Here is an 18,549-nt window from a genome sequence, read left to right as displayed (position 1 = left end):
GAACGACACTCACACCCATGACCGAGGGAAGACTCGAACCTTCGGCGAGAGGGGCCGCGCAATCCGTGACATGGCGCCTCAAACCGCGCGGCCGCATTTGTAGTTCCAGTATTTACTGGCCATAAAATATTAACAAAACTTAAGTCACAAGACGTTTATAGCCGGCAAAATTAATGTCCTCAGGAAAGTAACCGAAATAGTGGAACTGACGCTAGAAGTTACGAAAGTTCAGCGTCTATCAGAGGGCGTAATCAGTGACACGTGACAAATACGCGAGAGAGTTCAAAATGTTCCACACGGCATAGATTATGGTATCACAGATTCCAGAAGAAATGTTTCCTGAACTAGTGCAATGCTGACAAAGGTCAAATAACTTACGGGAATGCAGCCGAGTGACATCATCGACAACCGTCGAGATTTCGACAGGAGATTACCCTGTCATTTTCAAAGCAAAACTGTAGCAGAAAAACGCTGTGCTAAGAAATGTGAAACCTCAGTTTGCAGAACAATTCACGATAACACACATATACACTGTAAACACTAGCGCCACCACACTACCCAAAGATGAGCGACATCAGATAGTGAAAATTACTGAACAACTTGTGAGGTAGCATTAACTCTGTCCCTCCATTTTTTGACGAAGGAGAGAGAGCAGTATTCCTAGCAAAATCTAAGCAGTAAGGTTGCTTGCTAATTTAATTTCAACTGTTTGCTTAACAAGACCATACCAATAGCTGGAGGTGCGTGCCAGTGTTGTTATATTATATATAGTGACCGGTGCCAAGACAATGTTCTGCAATAGTCGATTTAGTAATTTTTGAGAATGTTTCTCTTGGAGAATCGGCAGTCTGGCAAAAGTGGGTTACAAAGAGTCTCTACTGAAATAAGACATTTATTTGCAATGGTTACCGGTTTCGGTTAGAAAGTGGCCATCTTCAGATTCTTAACACCATGATGGTAGGCAGTGGTTGTGAACGGAGCAGGTGTTACGAGCCCACGAAGGTCAACTGCTCAGGTGATGTTCGTGGAGCCATATCACCTTCTCCGTTCACAGCCACTGCCTACCATCATGGTATTAAGAGTCTGAAGATGGTCACATTCTAACCGAAACAGGTTACCGTTCTAAATAAATATTTTATTGAGGGCGACACTGTATTTTATCAAAAAAATAGCCGAGAAGCTCTGCTGTTGTAGGTGTGTGTGACGTTTATGCTCAGTACACCGATCCCCCACAGTCCTGATAACTTGTCCACGAAACGGCGCAGCTGCAAGGAATACGACAGACACCCATCTTTCGCAAACCAAGGTCATTCATAACGGAAGCTAAAAGGACCCTAATCTTAGACGAAGGTCGTAAAACACATTTCACATTATATTTTCACAAAATACGACCAATCTTATTGGAAACACTCCTTGCGTAAGGCAGAAAGGCCGCAAAGCTCGGTGTAAGCTCGGTATTACCACAAGTCATCCGGAGGTTTTGACTTAAATTCAGCGCGAAATCCTACTGTCTGTCTAGACAAAAAACAGAGGTATAGAGTTAGCGCTATCTAACTCGTTTTTCAGTAATTTCGGCTATCTGTAACTTCTGGTGTTGGTAATCTTTGGTTGGTGTGGTGGCACTAGTGTTTAGTATTAGTGTTTGTTAGTTTTCCGGAATTGCTCTCCAAAGCGAGGTTTTAAATTTCCTTGCACAGCACTTCCCTGCTGCACTATTGCCTTGAAAATGACATTGCTGTCACCATTCGAAATATCGGCCACTGTCGACAACGTAACCCGCCTGCATTCCCGCAGGTTATTTGAACATTGTGTACGCCGGGAGAAACTCAGGCATCACAATGCCGACAAAGGTTTGCGGTAGTACGGTGGTTAAGCCGACCGCTAGCTTAAAGTGGGGAATCCGGGTTCGAGTTCCGATCCGGCACAGCATTTCATTGTCGTCATTGCATTATAAAGCTGTTGTTTGCCCCAATAAAGATTACTGCGGGTTATGATATCACGAGTTTTTGCAGGGAACTCATACTTGTAGATTATAATCTCTGGTCGGATAAACGCGTATTCTTGTCGTGAGTATCTATCAAAACTATTTGAAGGACTGAGAAACCGCGAGTGGGCGACAAAAGTATGACGTCCATGCCTCATCATCCCAGTTCATCAAATTTTCCAGTTCTACAGAACACTGATGTGGATCATTATGATTAATGTGTTTAATCGTTCATCAAACTAAGAAGGCATCATGAATTGGGAGAGTCACTAACGCGAAAACGATCCTTCAAACGAGAAGACTCTGTCCAGTGTCATTATCCGCATGCAGGGCCAAATGCTTCTGGCTGCCTCTGGTTCTGTCACCCCTATATTGATTTTTAACAGAAGAACGTGTTGGAAATGTTCCGATCTCTCCACTTAGCACTCCACTTCCTAGCGTCCACAGCTCACTCACTATCTCTAAATGACCAAAAGACAACATGTAATTTCAAATAGTAACTGTGAATTACAAATAAAAAACGACAATCGATAAATAAGCCCATAGCAGTCGGAGTACCAACGTGGAAAACAAAAACGTTACGAACTTATGCACCAGACTAACGTTTGCGTCAATCTACGTACGAGGCGTGTTTTTTAAGTAAGTGCCGTTTTGAAAATAAAAAAAAAGACGTGCTAGGATATCTCAGCAATTTTATTTTTACATGAAAGCCTGAACCTTAATCTACATTTCTACGTAATTACAGTCAGTATTGAGGCACTTGTCATAACGTTGTACCAGTTTTTGAATACCGTCCTCATAGAAGTCTGCCGCCCGGCTTGTTAACCACTGCAACACCACTGTTTTGACTTCGTCATCCTCTTGAAGACGCTGACCGCCCAGGTGTTTCTTCAAGTGCAGGAACAGATGGTAGTCATTGGGCGCAAGATCGGGGCTGTGCGGAGGATGATCTAGAGTTTCCCATTGAAAATATGTGATGAGATCTTTGGTCTGATTCGCCACATGCAGACGGGCATTGTCTTACAGCAAAACGATGCCCTTGCTCAACTTCCATGGTCTGTTGCTTTGATTCTCGTGTGACATAGGCCACTCATGTTTCATCGCCCGTAACAATTTGGCTTAATAAATCATACCCGTCGTTGTGGTACCGCTCAAAGAAAGTGAATTCACTGTCAAAACGTTTGGTTTTGTGCACATCCGTCAATATTTTCGGTATCCAACGTGCGCACAATTTTCGGTAACTCAAGCGCTCGGTCACAATGCCTTACAAAATATTACGAGAAATATTAGGAAAGTCACCCCGCAAGGAGGAAATCGTAAAGCGTCTGTTTTGTCTCACCTTATTGTCCATTTCTGCTCCAAACTTTCATTAACGACCGAAGGACGCCCATCCGTTGTTCATCATGCACTTTTGTGCGGCCATCTTTAAATACTCTCACCCTCTTTCTAACCATCCCATCATTTATAATGTTTTGTCCGTAAACTGCACAGATCTCACGATGAATTTCGATCGTTTTTAGGCCTTTAGCACTAAGAAATCTTATAACAGCCCATACTTCACAGTCAACGGGACTCACGATTATCGGAGGCATCTTAAACGCTCACTACACAACGTAAGCAAGGAAGAATAGGAAGAATCAGACTGTAATGACGTCAGTGATTAGATTAAGGTACAGGCTTTCATGTAAAAATAAAATTGTTGAGATATCTTAGCACATCTTTTTTTTTTAAATTTCGAAACGGTACTTACTCAAAAAGCACTCCTCGTACAATGCAGGAATGAAACAAACTCACCAGTCACCTAACCACAAATGTGGATTATCAGAATGTATTTAATACTAGAGAGGAATGCCAGGCCAAATTAGGCATCAAGTTCACAATCTTATAGGACAGAAGTTATAGAGCTGTAAAGAAAAGAAACAATATTTGAAAAAAAAATACTATGATAAAGAGAGAAATGTGTTGAACATACGAAGAAGGTAAAACCTAATAAACTTTTACATGATAATTATTATGTTATCCTACATTCGGTGATCAATTTGATTTTTCACGTTTATTCAGAATCAAAAACGTCAGGATACCATCACCTGCACATGATCTTTGTGTAAACGACCTCGCCGAAGTAATAATTGTTGGAGGAATAACCTTTCTAGGATTTAATGAGCATAACTTGAAGATAAATAAAAAATGTTTCACAACATACAAGAATCTATGTACAGTTACCTAAAGCGAAAGAAAATCGGACCAAAAACGTGAAGTTGTAGTACCTGCTAAACAGATGCAGTAAGCCAGGAACAGGCTTTACTGACACGTAAGAGGGACATTGGAGGAAGCATTACAAACGAAGCAAGCAACAGGTTGCAAACTGAGCTTACAAGTTATCTATATCGTAGATACTGTTTCCTCATATCGTAGCAAGGACTGCAACCTTGTCACTTGTTTTAGTGCCTGTTCAATCTAGCAGATCTTTCGATATCGACGTTGCAGGCATTCTCGCACATTTTTGTGACATAGCTGGCTGCAGTTGAAGGCCACTGTAGCTAACTACGTATGAAGAGAAATAAACACAGTTGTCAGTCACATTTTACTTTTGTTTTACGTACCGTCCTAACAGTGGTTTAAAACCGATTTGCCTCATCTTCAGACGCTATTGCATATTTGGTGGAGTGCAACCAGTTCATTTTCATGGAACACAGTGGTTCGTATTGATATCGAGTGTTCATATATCTTCGCCATCGATAGAGAATGACATATCGATGGCACAGACTGTGGACACGGTTGGTTTAGCGACTCTGCTACAACACATAATCACCAGCCATGCAAGTCGGCTATCTGGGGAACTAAAAAATACCCGTATAACAAGAGAAAGTCAGTTCTCTTCGAATAGTCGCCTCAAGCAGACTGTCACATGCTACCCTACGCCACCGTCTTTTCGCCACCAGTACCGCTCCAGTATGCTGGACTCCACCAAATCCGTCTCCTCATCATCCGACTAGGCGACACGTATCCGCTGATCCACGGACCAGTCTTCTCGATGATCCCGTGATCACTGCTTCGTAACTGACAATGTAGTTGGGTGAACACGAGAACACGTTTGGGATCGTCTGCTGCGGAACACATGATTAGATTAGATTAGATTAGTACTTGTTCCAGAGATCATGAATACGACACTTCGTAATGATGTGGAACGTGTCAGGGTAATAAAAGGTGTCTATACAAGATATTACATTACACAAAATATTACATGACAAGATTTTTAATTTTTTTGGTGAGGTTGGGGAAACTACCCACTTACTATAACCGAAAATTCATCTAATGCGTGGGAGGAGTTGCCATTAAGCAATTCTTTTAATTTCCTTTTAAATGCTATATGGCTATCTGTCAGACTTTTGATGGTATTAGGTAAGTGACCAAAGACTTTTGTGGCAGCATAATCTACCCCCTTCTGAGCCAAAGTTAGATTTGACCCTGAGTAGTGAAGATCAACCTTTCTCCTAGTGTTGTAGCCATGTACACTGCTATTACTGTTGAATTCGTTCGGATTGTTAGTAACAAATTTCATAAGTGAATATAGATATATACACTCCTGGAAATTGAAATAAGAACACCGTGAATTCATTGCCCCAGGAAGGGGAAACTTTATTGACACATTCCTGGGGCCAGATACATCACATGATCACACTGACAGAACCACAGGCACATAGACACAGGCAACAGAGCATGCACAATGTCGACACTAGTACAGTGTATATCCACCTTTCGCAGCAATGCAGGCTGCTATTCTCCCATGGAGACGATCGTAGAGATGCTGGATGTAGTCCTGTGGAACGGCTTGCCATGCCATTTCCACCTGGCGCCTCAGTTGGACCAGCGTTCGTGCTGGACGTGCAGACCGCGTGAGACGACGCTTCATCCAGTCCCAAACATGCTCAATGGAGGACAGATCCGGAGATCTTGCTGGCCACGGTAGTTGACTTACACCTTCTAGAGCACGTTGGGTGGCACGGGATACATGCGGACGTGCATTGTAATGTTGGAACAGCAAGTTCCCTTGCCGGTCTAGGAATGGTAGAACGATGGGTTCGATGACGGTTTGGATGTACCGTGCATTATTCAGTGTCCCCTCGACATCACCAGAGATGTACGGCCAGTGTAGGAGATCGCTCCCCACACCATGATGCCGGGTGTTGGCCCTGTGTGCCTCGGTCGGATGCAGTCCTGATTGTGGCGCTCACCTGCACGGCGCCAAACACACATACGACCATCATTGGCACCAAGGCAGAAGCGACTCTCATCACTGAAGACGACACGTCTCCATTCGTCCCTCCATTCACGCCTGTCGCGACACCACTGGAGGCAGGCTGCACGATGTTGGGGCGTGAGCGGAAGATGGCCTAACGGTGTGCGGGACCGTAGCCCAGCTTCATGGAGACGTTTGCGAATGGTCCTCGCCGATACCCCAGGAGCAACAGTGTCCCTAATTTGCTGGGAAGTGGCGGTGCGGTCCCCTACGGCACTGCGTAGGATCCTACGGTCCCAGGTCGACGGGCACGTGCACCTTCCGCCGACCACTGGCGTCAACATCGATGTACTGTGGAGACCTCATGCCCCACGTGTTGAGCAATTCGGCGGTACGTCCACCCGGCCTCCCGCATGCCCACTATACGCCCACGCTCAAAGTCCGTCAACTGCACATACGGTTCACGTCCACGCTGTCGCGGCATGCTACCAGTGTTAAAGACTGCGATGGAGCTCCGTATGCCACGGCAAACTGGCTGACACTGACGGCGGCGGTGCACAAATGCTGCGCAGCTAGCGCCATTCGACGGCCAACACCGCGGTTCCTGGTGTGTCCGCTGTGCCGTGCGTGTGATCATTGCTTGTACAGCCCTATCGCAGTGTCCGGAGCAAGTATGGTGGGTCTGACACACCGGTGTCAATGTGTTCTTTTTTCCATTTCCAGGAGTGTATATTGTGAGACCACAGTGAAGATCTCTAGCTCTTTAAATAAGTGTCTGAAGGATGATCGTGGATGAGCTCCAGCAATTATTCTGATTACACCCTTTTGTGCAATGAACACTCTTTTACTCAATGATGAGTTACCCCAGAATATTATGCCATACGAAAGTAGAGAAGAAAAATAGGCGTGGTAAGCTAATTTACTGAGATGTATATCGCCAAAATTTGCAGTGACACTAATAGCATAAGTAGTTGAACTCAAACGTTTCAGCAGATCTTCAGTGTGTTTTTTCCAGTTCAACCCCTCATCAGTGCATACACCTAGAAATTTTGAATATTCTACTACAGTTACCGATTTCTGATTGAAGTCTGTATTTATTAATGGTGTCATTCCATCTGATGTGTGGAACTGTATGTACTGTGTTTTTTCAATGAGGGCCCATTTGCAGAGAACCACTTAATGATTTTCTGAAAAACATCGTTTACAATTTCGCCAGTTAATTCTTGTCTGTTGGGTGTGATAGCTATACTTGTATCGTCGGCAAAAAGTGCCGGCTTTGCATCTTCGTGAATGTAGAATGGCAAGTCATTAATACATATTAAGAACAGCAGAGGACCCAAGACCGAACCCTGCGGCACCCCATTCTTTATTGTTCCCCAGTTTGAGAAATCACCAGTTTCTTGCCTATTATGTGAACTGCTTATTTCAACTTTCTGCATTCTTCCAGTTAGATATGATTTAAACCAGTTGAGCGCTGTGCGCTGTTCAACGACGGGTCCTGAACGGTGTGCTCCGAAACACTTGTACTTGCACCTGTATTATACTCTGTAATCACACCTGCCACAGATTCTCACCTGACCTGATTTACAGAGTGGGGAAGCCTCGGAGTTTGATGAAGATCGTTTAAACTCATTAACCACTGCGATCCACATCAGTGCACTCTAGAACTGGAAAATTCAATGAACTGGGATGATGACGCATGGACGTGCTACTCTTGTCGCCCACTCGCGATTTCGCCGTCCTTCAAATATTTTTGATAGATACTCATGACAAGAATACGCGTTTATCCGACCAGAGATGATAATCTACAAGTATGAGATCCCTACAAAAAATCATGATAACCTAACCCTCAGTGATCTTTACTGAGGCAAGCATCAGATGTATAATAGAACGACGACAATGAAAATCTGTGCCGCACTAGGGCTCAAGCCCGGATTTCCCGCTTTACGCTAATTATCATCCTAACCGTATTGGCTATTCATTCAAGACCCGCGGCTAAACCATACGCCGCCTTTCTTGCGTCACAACCAGCTGTCGTAACCGTTATGTAAATCGCATACAGGAGGAGGACATTTTAATTGAAAGTCGCTGCCTAGCAGCAGTGGATAAATACAGTACTGCAGTGCCTATGTTGTTAAGAAGTACGATCGTACTTCTTATAACACAGGCACTGCAGTATCATATATTTTCTATCAATGGAGCCAGTTCGTTGAAAATGATTCTATTTATCAAGATTATTAACATGAAACTGTGTGGAGTGTGACGCTTTTATTTAAAAAAAAATTCTTTACTTGTGAAACAGTGTAGTTAGTTGGGTTTATTATTTCCATTTAGCCCTTGCCGTATTTGCTTTCTTTTGAATTAATTTATTATGGCCAAGCATATTTTTTTCGCAGAATTTTACTAACGCGCTGTCATTTCTGCATCCAAAATTTCACACAGAAGAATCATTCTAGGTAGTTTAATTTCTTATTTAGCATTAAAAAATCCAATTATCATCTTGTGGGGTTTGCTTGCCATTTAACGGTTGATGTACCGGTACATCCTGGTAACGGTTTTCTTCCATTTAATTGCCAGGCGTGATGGTTTTGGCAGAAGGTACGAGCCTGGAAACTAAAATGTCGCGAAATCGAATTCCAGTTTCGGACCATGGAACGTTTCAGTCTGTCTTTAAACTATCCTTCACTTCCCAATGATGTAAAGATTTGGCAATAACGACAGGTGATTCTAATTCCACGGTTAATTTGTAGGTACCCGTTTGCTGGGATAGGTTAGGAATACTCAAATCGCCAAACTGTGGTCCAACGGAGCACTAATATTAGGCCGCTGAGCCACCGAGAAGTACGAGTATTATAACTCTTCATTAGTGTGCGAGTATGCAGCATCATTTGTATGTTTAGTGTTTAAAGAGAAATTTCGTGATCCTTCTACTTTTCATTACCAGCAGTGTAAAGATAACTGTAGATTAACTTTGATGTATCTAATAAATTAAATAAATGTCCACATTTTTGTCGATTATAAAATGGCGTTCTTCAGTATTACCAGTTCGTCGCTGAAGAGAGTAGTGTCAGTGAAGTATGTAATTTATCTGATACTTAATTATTTAGCTATTGCATTTTTCATCTATAACATTTGAACACAAACTTAACGCAACAGGTAACCGGCAATATTGGCAACAGATACGACATTAAACCTTGGATGCATGATGAGGGTCTTTCAGGCCCAAGAGTGAATTAGTCATCCCTTTAATCATATTAAAATATAATTGGACCCTGTTTTCTGTAATCCTTGGAAATACGTTTAGCTTTAAGAAACAAGACAAAATTTTATTTAATAGAGCACAGATTTTATGAAAACGGTATTTTCTTTATGCTGTGCACATAATTCATGAAGGGAGCTTTTGAGGCTTATTTTAATCTAATGCTTTAGCGAGGGTTTTTCTGGCAGCCTATGAATAAGGGTGCCTGTGACGTTTTTGTAATGACTACTGTTGCATTGTAAGACATTTCCAGGGGCAGATGTGGACTCTGACCACAATCTATTGGTTATGAACTGTACATTAAAACTGAAGAAACTGCAAAAAGGTGGGAATTTAAGGAGATGGGACCTGGATAAACTCAAAGAACCAGAGGTTGTATAAAGTTTCAGGGAGAGCATAAGGGAACAATTGACAGGAATGGGGGGAGAGAAATACAGTAAAAGAAGCATGGGTAGCTTTAAGGAATGAAATAGTGAGGGCAGCAGAGGATCAAGTAGGTAAAAAGATGAGGGCTAGAAGAAATCCTTGGGTAACTGAAGAGATACTGAATTTAATTGATGAAAGGAGAAAATGCAAAAATGCATTAAGTGAAGCAAGCAAAAAGGAATACAAACGTCTCAAAAATGCGATCGACAGGAAGTGCAAAATGGCTAAGCAGGGATGGCTAGAGGACAAATGTAAGGATGTCAAGGTTTATCTCATGAGGGGTAAGATAGATACTGCCTACAGGAAAATTAAAGAGACATTTGGAGGAAAGAGCTCAGATGGAAACCCAGTTCTAAGCAAAGAAGGGAAAGCAGAAAGGTGGAAAGAGTATATAGAGGGTCTATACAAGGGGGATGTACTTGAGGACAATATTATGGAAATGGAAGAGGATGTAGATGAAGATGAAATGGGAGATACGATACCGCGTGAAGAGTTTGAGAGAGCACTGAAAGACCTGAGTCGAAACAAGGCTTCGGGAGTAGACAACATTCCATTAGAACTACTGGCGGCCTCGGGAGAGCAGGCCTAACAAAACTCTACCATCATGTAAGCCAGATATATGAGACAGGCGAAATACCCTCAGACTTCAAGAAGAATATAATAATTCCAATCCCAAAGAAAGCAGGTGTTGACAGATGTGAAAATTACCGAACTATCAGTTTAATATGTCACAGCTGCAAAAAACTAACACGAATTCTTTACAGACGAATGGAAAAACTGGTAGAAGACGACCTCAAGGAAGATCAATTTGGATTCCGTAGAAATACTGGAACACGTGAGGCAATACTGACCTTACGACTTATCTTAGAAGAAAGATTAAGGAAAGGCAAACCTACGTTTCTAGCATTTGTAGACTTAGAATGCTTGTGACAATGTTGACTGGAATACTCTCTTTCAAATTCTAAAGGTGGCTGTCGTAAAATACAGGGAGAAAAAGGCTATTTACAATTTGTACAGAAACCAAATGACAGTTATAAGAGTCGAGGGGCATGAAAGGGAAGCAGTGGTTGGGAAGGGAGTGAGACAGGGTTGTAGCCTCTCCCCGATGTTATTCAATCTGTACACTGAGCAAGCAGTGAAGGAAACAAAAGAAAAATTCGAAGTAGGTATTAAAATCCGTGGAGAAGAAATAAAAACTTTGAGGTTCGTCGATGACATTGTAATTCTATCAGAGACAGCAAAGGACTTGGAAGAGCAGTTGAACGGAATGGACAGTGTCTTGAAAGGAGGATATAAGATGAACATCAACAAATGTGAATCTAGTATTACTTGCGAAGATGAGATTGATCCTCCATATAGACCTTTGTCGGGCTGCTCAGAATCTGAAGAAAGTAGTGATGAATGTTAGGATGTAAATGATGTAGGGTTACTAAGGATAGTCTGCTCTTCTAATACAGTTCAGCCTGTAAATTCAAGTAATCTACACTTCAGCCGGCAAATACAAATAGTGTACCAAGCTCAACCAAGCCTGGAAATGCAAATTATGTGGCCAATCCAGCCCAACCTGTAAACTTTTTTATCGGACGCGACGGGCCTCACTGAAACAAAACACTACCTCCTTCTAGCAGAGCGATTACTAATAATAGGATGAAGGTTTCCCCAGGTCCTCATAGGGGAACAAATACTCAAACGCCAAATGATGCTTGGCGTTATTTCATCAAAAACAATATTGTGCATGAAATAGTTCATTGCATGAATCTGGAAGGATGACGCTCAGCAGCTATAAAAGATCAGACATAGCCTATTGTCACAAACGAGGAAATAAATGATTTTTCGTAATTCTTCTATTAGCTGGCAATTACAGAACCTGGGATGTCCCTATAGGGGAATTATTTCACGACTGTATCGGTAACCCTTTTTATATGGTAACTTTTTCTATAAATAGGTTTGAAGAAATATGGAGAACCCTAAGGTTCGATGATAGACTCATTCGAAAAGCAAGGATCCAAGCTGGTAATGTATGGGAACTACTCATAAACAATTGTAGACAAAGATCTCATCCACGAGGGAGCTTCACAATAGAGGAACAGCTAGTCTCTTTTAAATGGCGTTGCAAATTTCTAGAATTGATTCCAAACAAGCCAGGAAAATGTGGAATAAAGACATTCTAGTTCTATGACTTTTGACATCATACGCTATAGATGTGCTACTGCACTCAAGAAAAAACCCAGATCACCCTGGGCAACCTAATGTTGCAGCTAGTGTGGTAAAGATCATTGCAAGACGTTTAGAGGAAGCTCAACCAATGTCACGATGTACAGTGTCTCCCTGTTTCAAGATTTATCGAAGGATAAAATTACAGCTGTCAGTGCTCTTCACCAAACCAAACCACGAATTCCACCTGAAATGAAATCATGTAAGACACGCGAGGTTCTATCTTCAACATTTTGAATCAGAGGTGATTTGACTATTGTGAGTTACGTACCAAAGGAGAACAAGAGTGTGGTCCTGCTAAATTCCGTGCATCACACGCCACAGTTGATGAGACTCATAGGGAGAAGAAACAAGAAATAGTTTTATTTTATAACAAAACAAAATCAGGCGTGGATGCGTTCGACCGACTGGTACTTACTTACATTTGCAAAAGACAGACAAGAAGATTGCCGATGGTTTTATGGGCTAATGTAATGGGTGTTGTAGCTATAAATGTTTTCTGTTTATTCGCAAACCAACATACAGAGTATCACAATGGAAAATCACATAAAAGAGGATTTTCTTGAGAGACTTGGCCGTAGGTGTTATACATCCACATATGGAGTCCAGAGCCAAAACTTCAAATTTGTAAAGAAATAACTTACGAACACTGGCTAGATGTGGTGTCAAAAGGGTGCACGAAATGGATATCGTAAATCGAAGAAAAATTCCCAGACAATGCTTTTTGTGTCCACGTGAACTGGAAAGGAAAGTTGGTCAGAGTTGATCCAAAGTTTTGAACAATACGTACAATCAACGTAGTGAGCTTCGTTTTGAAGACTGTTTCCTGTAATATGTAGACCTAGTCTGTTCTTTATTTGGATAAAATGGTTTGTAGCTCAATTTTTGTTGTGCCTATGTAACGTGCAACTTAGCCATTTTCTTTCTTTGTATTTTGTATCTGGATGCTTAACGCATATTGGTATGTGTAGCACCTCACTAGTGTACTATTACTACTTTATATAAATGCTAATGTAAGTTATTATTTGTCAAAGTAATAAAATTAGAAAGGTTAAATTGGTATTTACTCCATTGCCATTGATGTCCAAACCTTTTCTTTAATATTTTCCTAATATAAACGAATTACAGATTTGTTTTATAAGACTGTATTCACTTGTTTATGAAAGTAAGTTTTCATAAGAAATTTAACAAGGCTGAAAAACAACGATATTTGCAGAAATCTCAAGTGGGGCTTCTGGGACCCCCATCATGCATTAACGTCGGTCCGAACGCTCATGGATCCAAACGTTAAGGGTGTATGCCTTCATAATCTTAAACTATCACTAAGATGACTATGTTCCTATAAATGTTGTTGATGAGGTGCGGGAAGTGTTCATTTCATCTCCATTGAGCTTTTTGTTTCGTCGTAATTTTATTTTTATTATCTAATGATTATGCTTCGTTAATATTCGTGTTAAGATATTCGTTACCTGTTTGTTTTAGTATCTTTATAATCAATTTCCGCGTGTGCGTGATGGCAAACTGGTCTTTCCACGAGATGAAACTCTTGTCCAGAAATGCATTCCTTGGACATGACGCTGTGGAGCGTGCTAATTAGTTAGTCAACCTACTTGACTAGCAAAAATTGGATTTAGGGATTGCATATGTTCTATATTTCCTCATAGACCTTTGTTCTCGTCATTATTATGTAGTTTCGTTGTGTGACAGTGCAGTAACGTTGACGGCATTACGTCTATCAGTACACTAGCAATAGAATGACTGACAACGAGGCATAGTTGATGGCAGAGCTACTAGATGACTGTTTGAAGAAACATTTCTCAGATGAAAGAAGAATTTCGAATCACTGGACGTTTCTGGAATGGTTGAAGTGTCCCTTATGGATCGATAACTCAGGTACAGCCAATGACTAGTCTACATTGGAAGTCACTGGGTTCTCCTGAGCGACCCATTCTGCGTAATAGCAAACACGAGACTCCCCGCCTCCTCCTTTTATAGTACATGTCTTCCGTTCCTCCTTAATTGCGTTGATAATTATTTACTTATTCGTATTAGTGTCTAGCTTTGTATGCTAGCAGCAATGAAATGCACTACTTAGGCGAAAACAGATTGAAATAACTCTTTGCGGAAGTTCGCTTGTCTGCGCCATTACACTCCCAGCATATACTGTACGTGTTGCTTGTTAAGAAATCGTATTAAAATTGCGCGGTATAAAACAATGCTACGGAGAGAGTCGATTAAAACAACTACGTAGCTATATTGTTCCAATGTTAATAAAAATCTTCATTTCTTACATTTGTTAAAAATTAATTTCACTTTTTCAAGGAAAAAGATATTACCTGCAAAGATATTAATATTGATGCAGCTAGAGCTCTGAAATATGTCATCTGTTAAATCTAAACTATAATCAGTCTGGATTTAATGCAGTGAATTTCAAGTATGCGGAGAAACCGTTTGGAAATATTTACTGTAATTATACTGCCAGGTGAAGCCCCTAAATAATTAATGTTTTCAGTCTTTACGTAATGGCTGCCCGTGCGCCATTACAACAAACGAAAGACAAATGGCCAAAAGAACAACTGTACCAAACATTTTATATTGCTAAGTTCTTCTACTTCACATGGAAAGGTAAGAAATAAGGAAAAACACAGTTACATTTCATACATGTATTATAAATCAACGCTTATATTCATGAGCTGTGCAGCAATTACGTCTGAAGCTTTGCTTCCAGAACAAGAGGGTAAAGCATTATCCTTTTCATAAAAGATTTAGAGTTTTGTCAAGGAGGTTTTAGGACATGGATTCTACGGACTGTCACAATACATAGCTAACACACAACTACCTTAATTTTTTTGATACATTGTTAGCTAAATTCAGCTTCCCTTGGCCCCTTGCAGTTTCAAATTAATTTACATCGATGGGAATCGGAGTTTAGAGATTAACACACACTTTTTCTGCACAATAACTATATTTTCTGAACACGTGCTGCCTATGTGTCAATAGATAATTTTTTCGAGGTAATTCATAATGTTCGAACACACTATATGTTCTTTCGAAATGACGCCGCAAACTGACATCTGTGATATGAGCCTGTAATTCAATGGATCACTCTTACTTTCTTTCTTGGGTATTTGTGAGACCGTTGTAACTTTCCAGTCTTAGCTACAGATCTTTTCTCGAGCGAGCGATTGTGTATCATTGCTAAATATGGAGCTTCTACATCGGCGTACCCTGAAAGGAAGCTAATTGCTATGCAATCTGGACCGAAACACTTGCCTTTACTAAATAATTTGAGTTTCTTCGATATGCCGAGGATATCTCTTGATTCGAATTCTGGAATACTTGTTTTGTCTTCTTTGCTGAAGAAATTTCGCAAAACTTTTTTTAATAACATTACCTTGTTTACCGCGCAGTATTTTACATACGACCAGAGTTTATTTGCGTTTTCCGACAAATTTCTAGACAGAGTTCTGTTGTGGGAACTATTAAAAACATCTCGTATTGAAAGCTGCGCTAAATTTAGAGCCTCTGCAAAACTTCGTCAGACTTGGGGATTTTCTGTTCTTTTAAATTTGACATGCTTTCTTCGTTACTTCTGCAACAGTGTTCTGACCTGTTCTGTGTAACATGGAGGATCAGCTGCACCCCTTATGAATTAATCTCTCTATTGCTGTCGACACTATTTCTTTGAATTTAAGCCACATCTGGTCTACTCTTACATAATTATTTCGAAAGGAATGGGAGAGTGTCTCTTAGAAAGGCGTCAAGCGAATTTTTATCTGAATTTTTAAATAAATATGTTTTGCGCTTATATTAGTTTGGTTTGAATGTTAAGGCATTGGATCTCGTTACAACAGCCTTGTGGTCACTTAATCCGTGTATCGTTTATGATGCTCTCTGTTTGCTCGGAATTGTTTGTTGGTAAGAGGTCAAGTATGTTTTCGCAACCATTTATTCTTCAAGTGGACTCCTGAACTAATTGCTCAAAATAGTTTTCGGGAAAAGTGTTTAGTACTATTTTTTACAGTGTTTTATAGCCAACACCGGCTCTGAACATGTATTTTCGTCAACATATCCAGCGTAGATTGAGGTTACCACCAATTATAAGAGTATGGGTAAGGTACCTATTTGAGTTTACACTGAAATTTTCATTGAACCTTTCAGAAATTGAGTCAGGGGGTCGGTAAAAGGAACCAACCATTAATTCATTCTGGTCGTTAAGTTTAATCTTTATCCGTACTACCCCACTGGAACTATCCACGTTAGTTCCGCTACATGCGTTTTGTATGAGAGAATTAGGTTTCTATTTGTTTCTATTTTATGAGAAACCGTGTTACTGTTTCTCCTGTGGTAATGCAATCATAGCTACAGCCTTCCATATGATTTTACTATTTTTTCAGAAAGTTCAAGACACACGTAATATTTCGTAATTTTACACAGCTGTATGTTGAATATGTTGTGTATTTATATCCCTGAAGCTGTGTACCATGTGCAACGATCCTTCCGTACGTAGAAGTAGCTATATACGACGTACCTCCAATTTCGTGTGTCGAATGACTCAACGGACGTTATTCAAGCCTCCTGTTGCTGGGACAACAGTGAATTTAGTCAAATGTGAACAGAAAGTGAATTTTGTAAAAATAAAGTCTCGCAAGATAAAACGTCCAGCATCTACAAGAGTTGTTGAATACGCATTGTAATACGTCAGCGATATTTTCTTTCCAAAACAGAACGGAAAATGTTCAGAGATTACTGTGCTGTGCTGTCTCCGATGCACACGCTGATGCAGTATAAAGGAACAGAACAGTAATAATGTTTCTTTAAATAAGAGAAGCGCTCGAGAATACAAAACACAAAACACAAATGCTTTACGTTATCTATTACTAGTATATGACCAATTAACGATTTATGGAGGTGAAAAATAGTTACTTTGGGACAGTGTCTTACCAAAAGAGTACTTGTTAGCTGCTTCCTTAAATAATGGAAAGCACTTACTGAAATAATAACTTTATCTCATCAGCTGTTTCATCGTATGTATGCTTTGAAATTTATATACTTTCCAGGCGATTTCTTACGTTGCAATTGTTTCTACCATTGGACGGCGTCGTTTCTTGGAAGGATACTTTCTAAAGTTCTTATACCAGAGGTTTGACAGACAAATATAATTCTTGCTGTAGATCGTTAAAGTCATGGCTATCAAAATCACGCGGTAAGTAAGAGAATTCTGTGCGTACCAAACGCCAGATTACTCACCATTCTGAATGCAGGCGGTGAGCTTCTCCCCGCGACCGTCCCCTACCAACTGAACACCTCTGACACTTTTATCTTATCCGAGCGACAGCACTGATAACGGTTTGATGGCTTCGCCTAGCATGAGCCATTTATGACAGGATAATCTGCGTGCTTACTCATTCCAGCCAAACGAACCGTTAGCGATGTAATGAAGTCAGGCAGAGGTGTAAATATGGGTAAAATCCCTTCCATTTGCGTGGCTATTACATATATCACGGTGAAATATGAATCGCAACAGAAATCTGCACATGGATCTGTAAGTGATACTTAAACAATGAATCACGTCAGTTTTGAAGTTTACGAGACTATTTACTCAATGGATAGATCAAATAGCGATTTCGGATGAACAAGTTGCAAATGGGGTGATAAGGGTAATGGTGATGCTGTAACATTTAGGACGTCAAAACTCTGTTTTTTCAATATCACACTCGTGGGCGTTGCTTTTTGCAACAATGATTCTTTTTTTCAGTCCGATCCTCCTCTCACGTGTTGTTTTAGTCGAATTGGGCCATAATATTTGACTTGTGTTCGCCACATAAATTGTGCCCTTTACAAAATAAGGAAGGGGAAGTAAACTATTTGTTCAGTTTCATAAACAGCCCTGTTATTTGTGTAGTATTTTATAAGTTATGACCGTTATTGTTGGATTCACAGTCCACTTTGTGAGAAATCGTTGATTTTAACAAGCTTCTGATATTTTGCTTACATCAATAATGGTAATTTTTTACCAGTTAGGGTGTTTTGTAGCACTTACTACTTTTGTTTCAAATAGCTGCTGCGCTACCTGCTTGCATTACTTTGTACTGAAAATAATAGTTTTATTGCCTCTTATTTATGGTCAATATTTCAGCTTCTTTCCAAATTGCTCAAAGGCTTGTGATCATCCTTGAATTTCGTTGGCTGTGAAGAGAGATTTTGGTGACAGTGATTTAAAGTTGAACAATACCAGGACGATACGGATATCTTGATATTTCATAGTGAATGTGCAGTATTGAAAAATAAACACTCTGTTTTCACTTCCTATCAACACATGAGTACCTTCTGCTGCGATCTAAATCTACGCAGAGCATTAGATATATGAAAAATTCCTTGTTTTTAAGACTGGTCTGAAGGTATCCTGATTGGCAGTGTAACCTT

The 18,549-nt window shown here is 40.5% G+C and overlaps 1 protein-coding gene across 1 annotated transcript in view; it reads right to left on the bottom strand.

Moving 5' to 3' along the window:
• Positions 1-17,439, bottom strand: part of LOC126268023 (trophoblast glycoprotein-like) — an 83,439-nt gene extending 66,000 nt beyond the window's left edge. Inside the window, exon 1 of the mRNA XM_049973440.1 lies at positions 17,374-17,439. Coding sequence (XP_049829397.1) covers positions 17,374-17,376 — 3 coding nt within the window. The 5' untranslated portion in view covers positions 17,377-17,439. The remainder of the gene's footprint in view (positions 1-17,373) is intronic.
• Between the last annotated feature and the right edge of the window lie 1,110 nt (positions 17,440-18,549).

This window comes from Schistocerca gregaria, chromosome 4, assembly GCF_023897955.1.
Source record: "Schistocerca gregaria isolate iqSchGreg1 chromosome 4, iqSchGreg1.2, whole genome shotgun sequence".
Taxonomy (NCBI): domain Eukaryota; kingdom Metazoa; phylum Arthropoda; class Insecta; order Orthoptera; family Acrididae; genus Schistocerca; species Schistocerca gregaria.
This window is presented reverse-complemented; position numbering and strand designations above follow the sequence as displayed.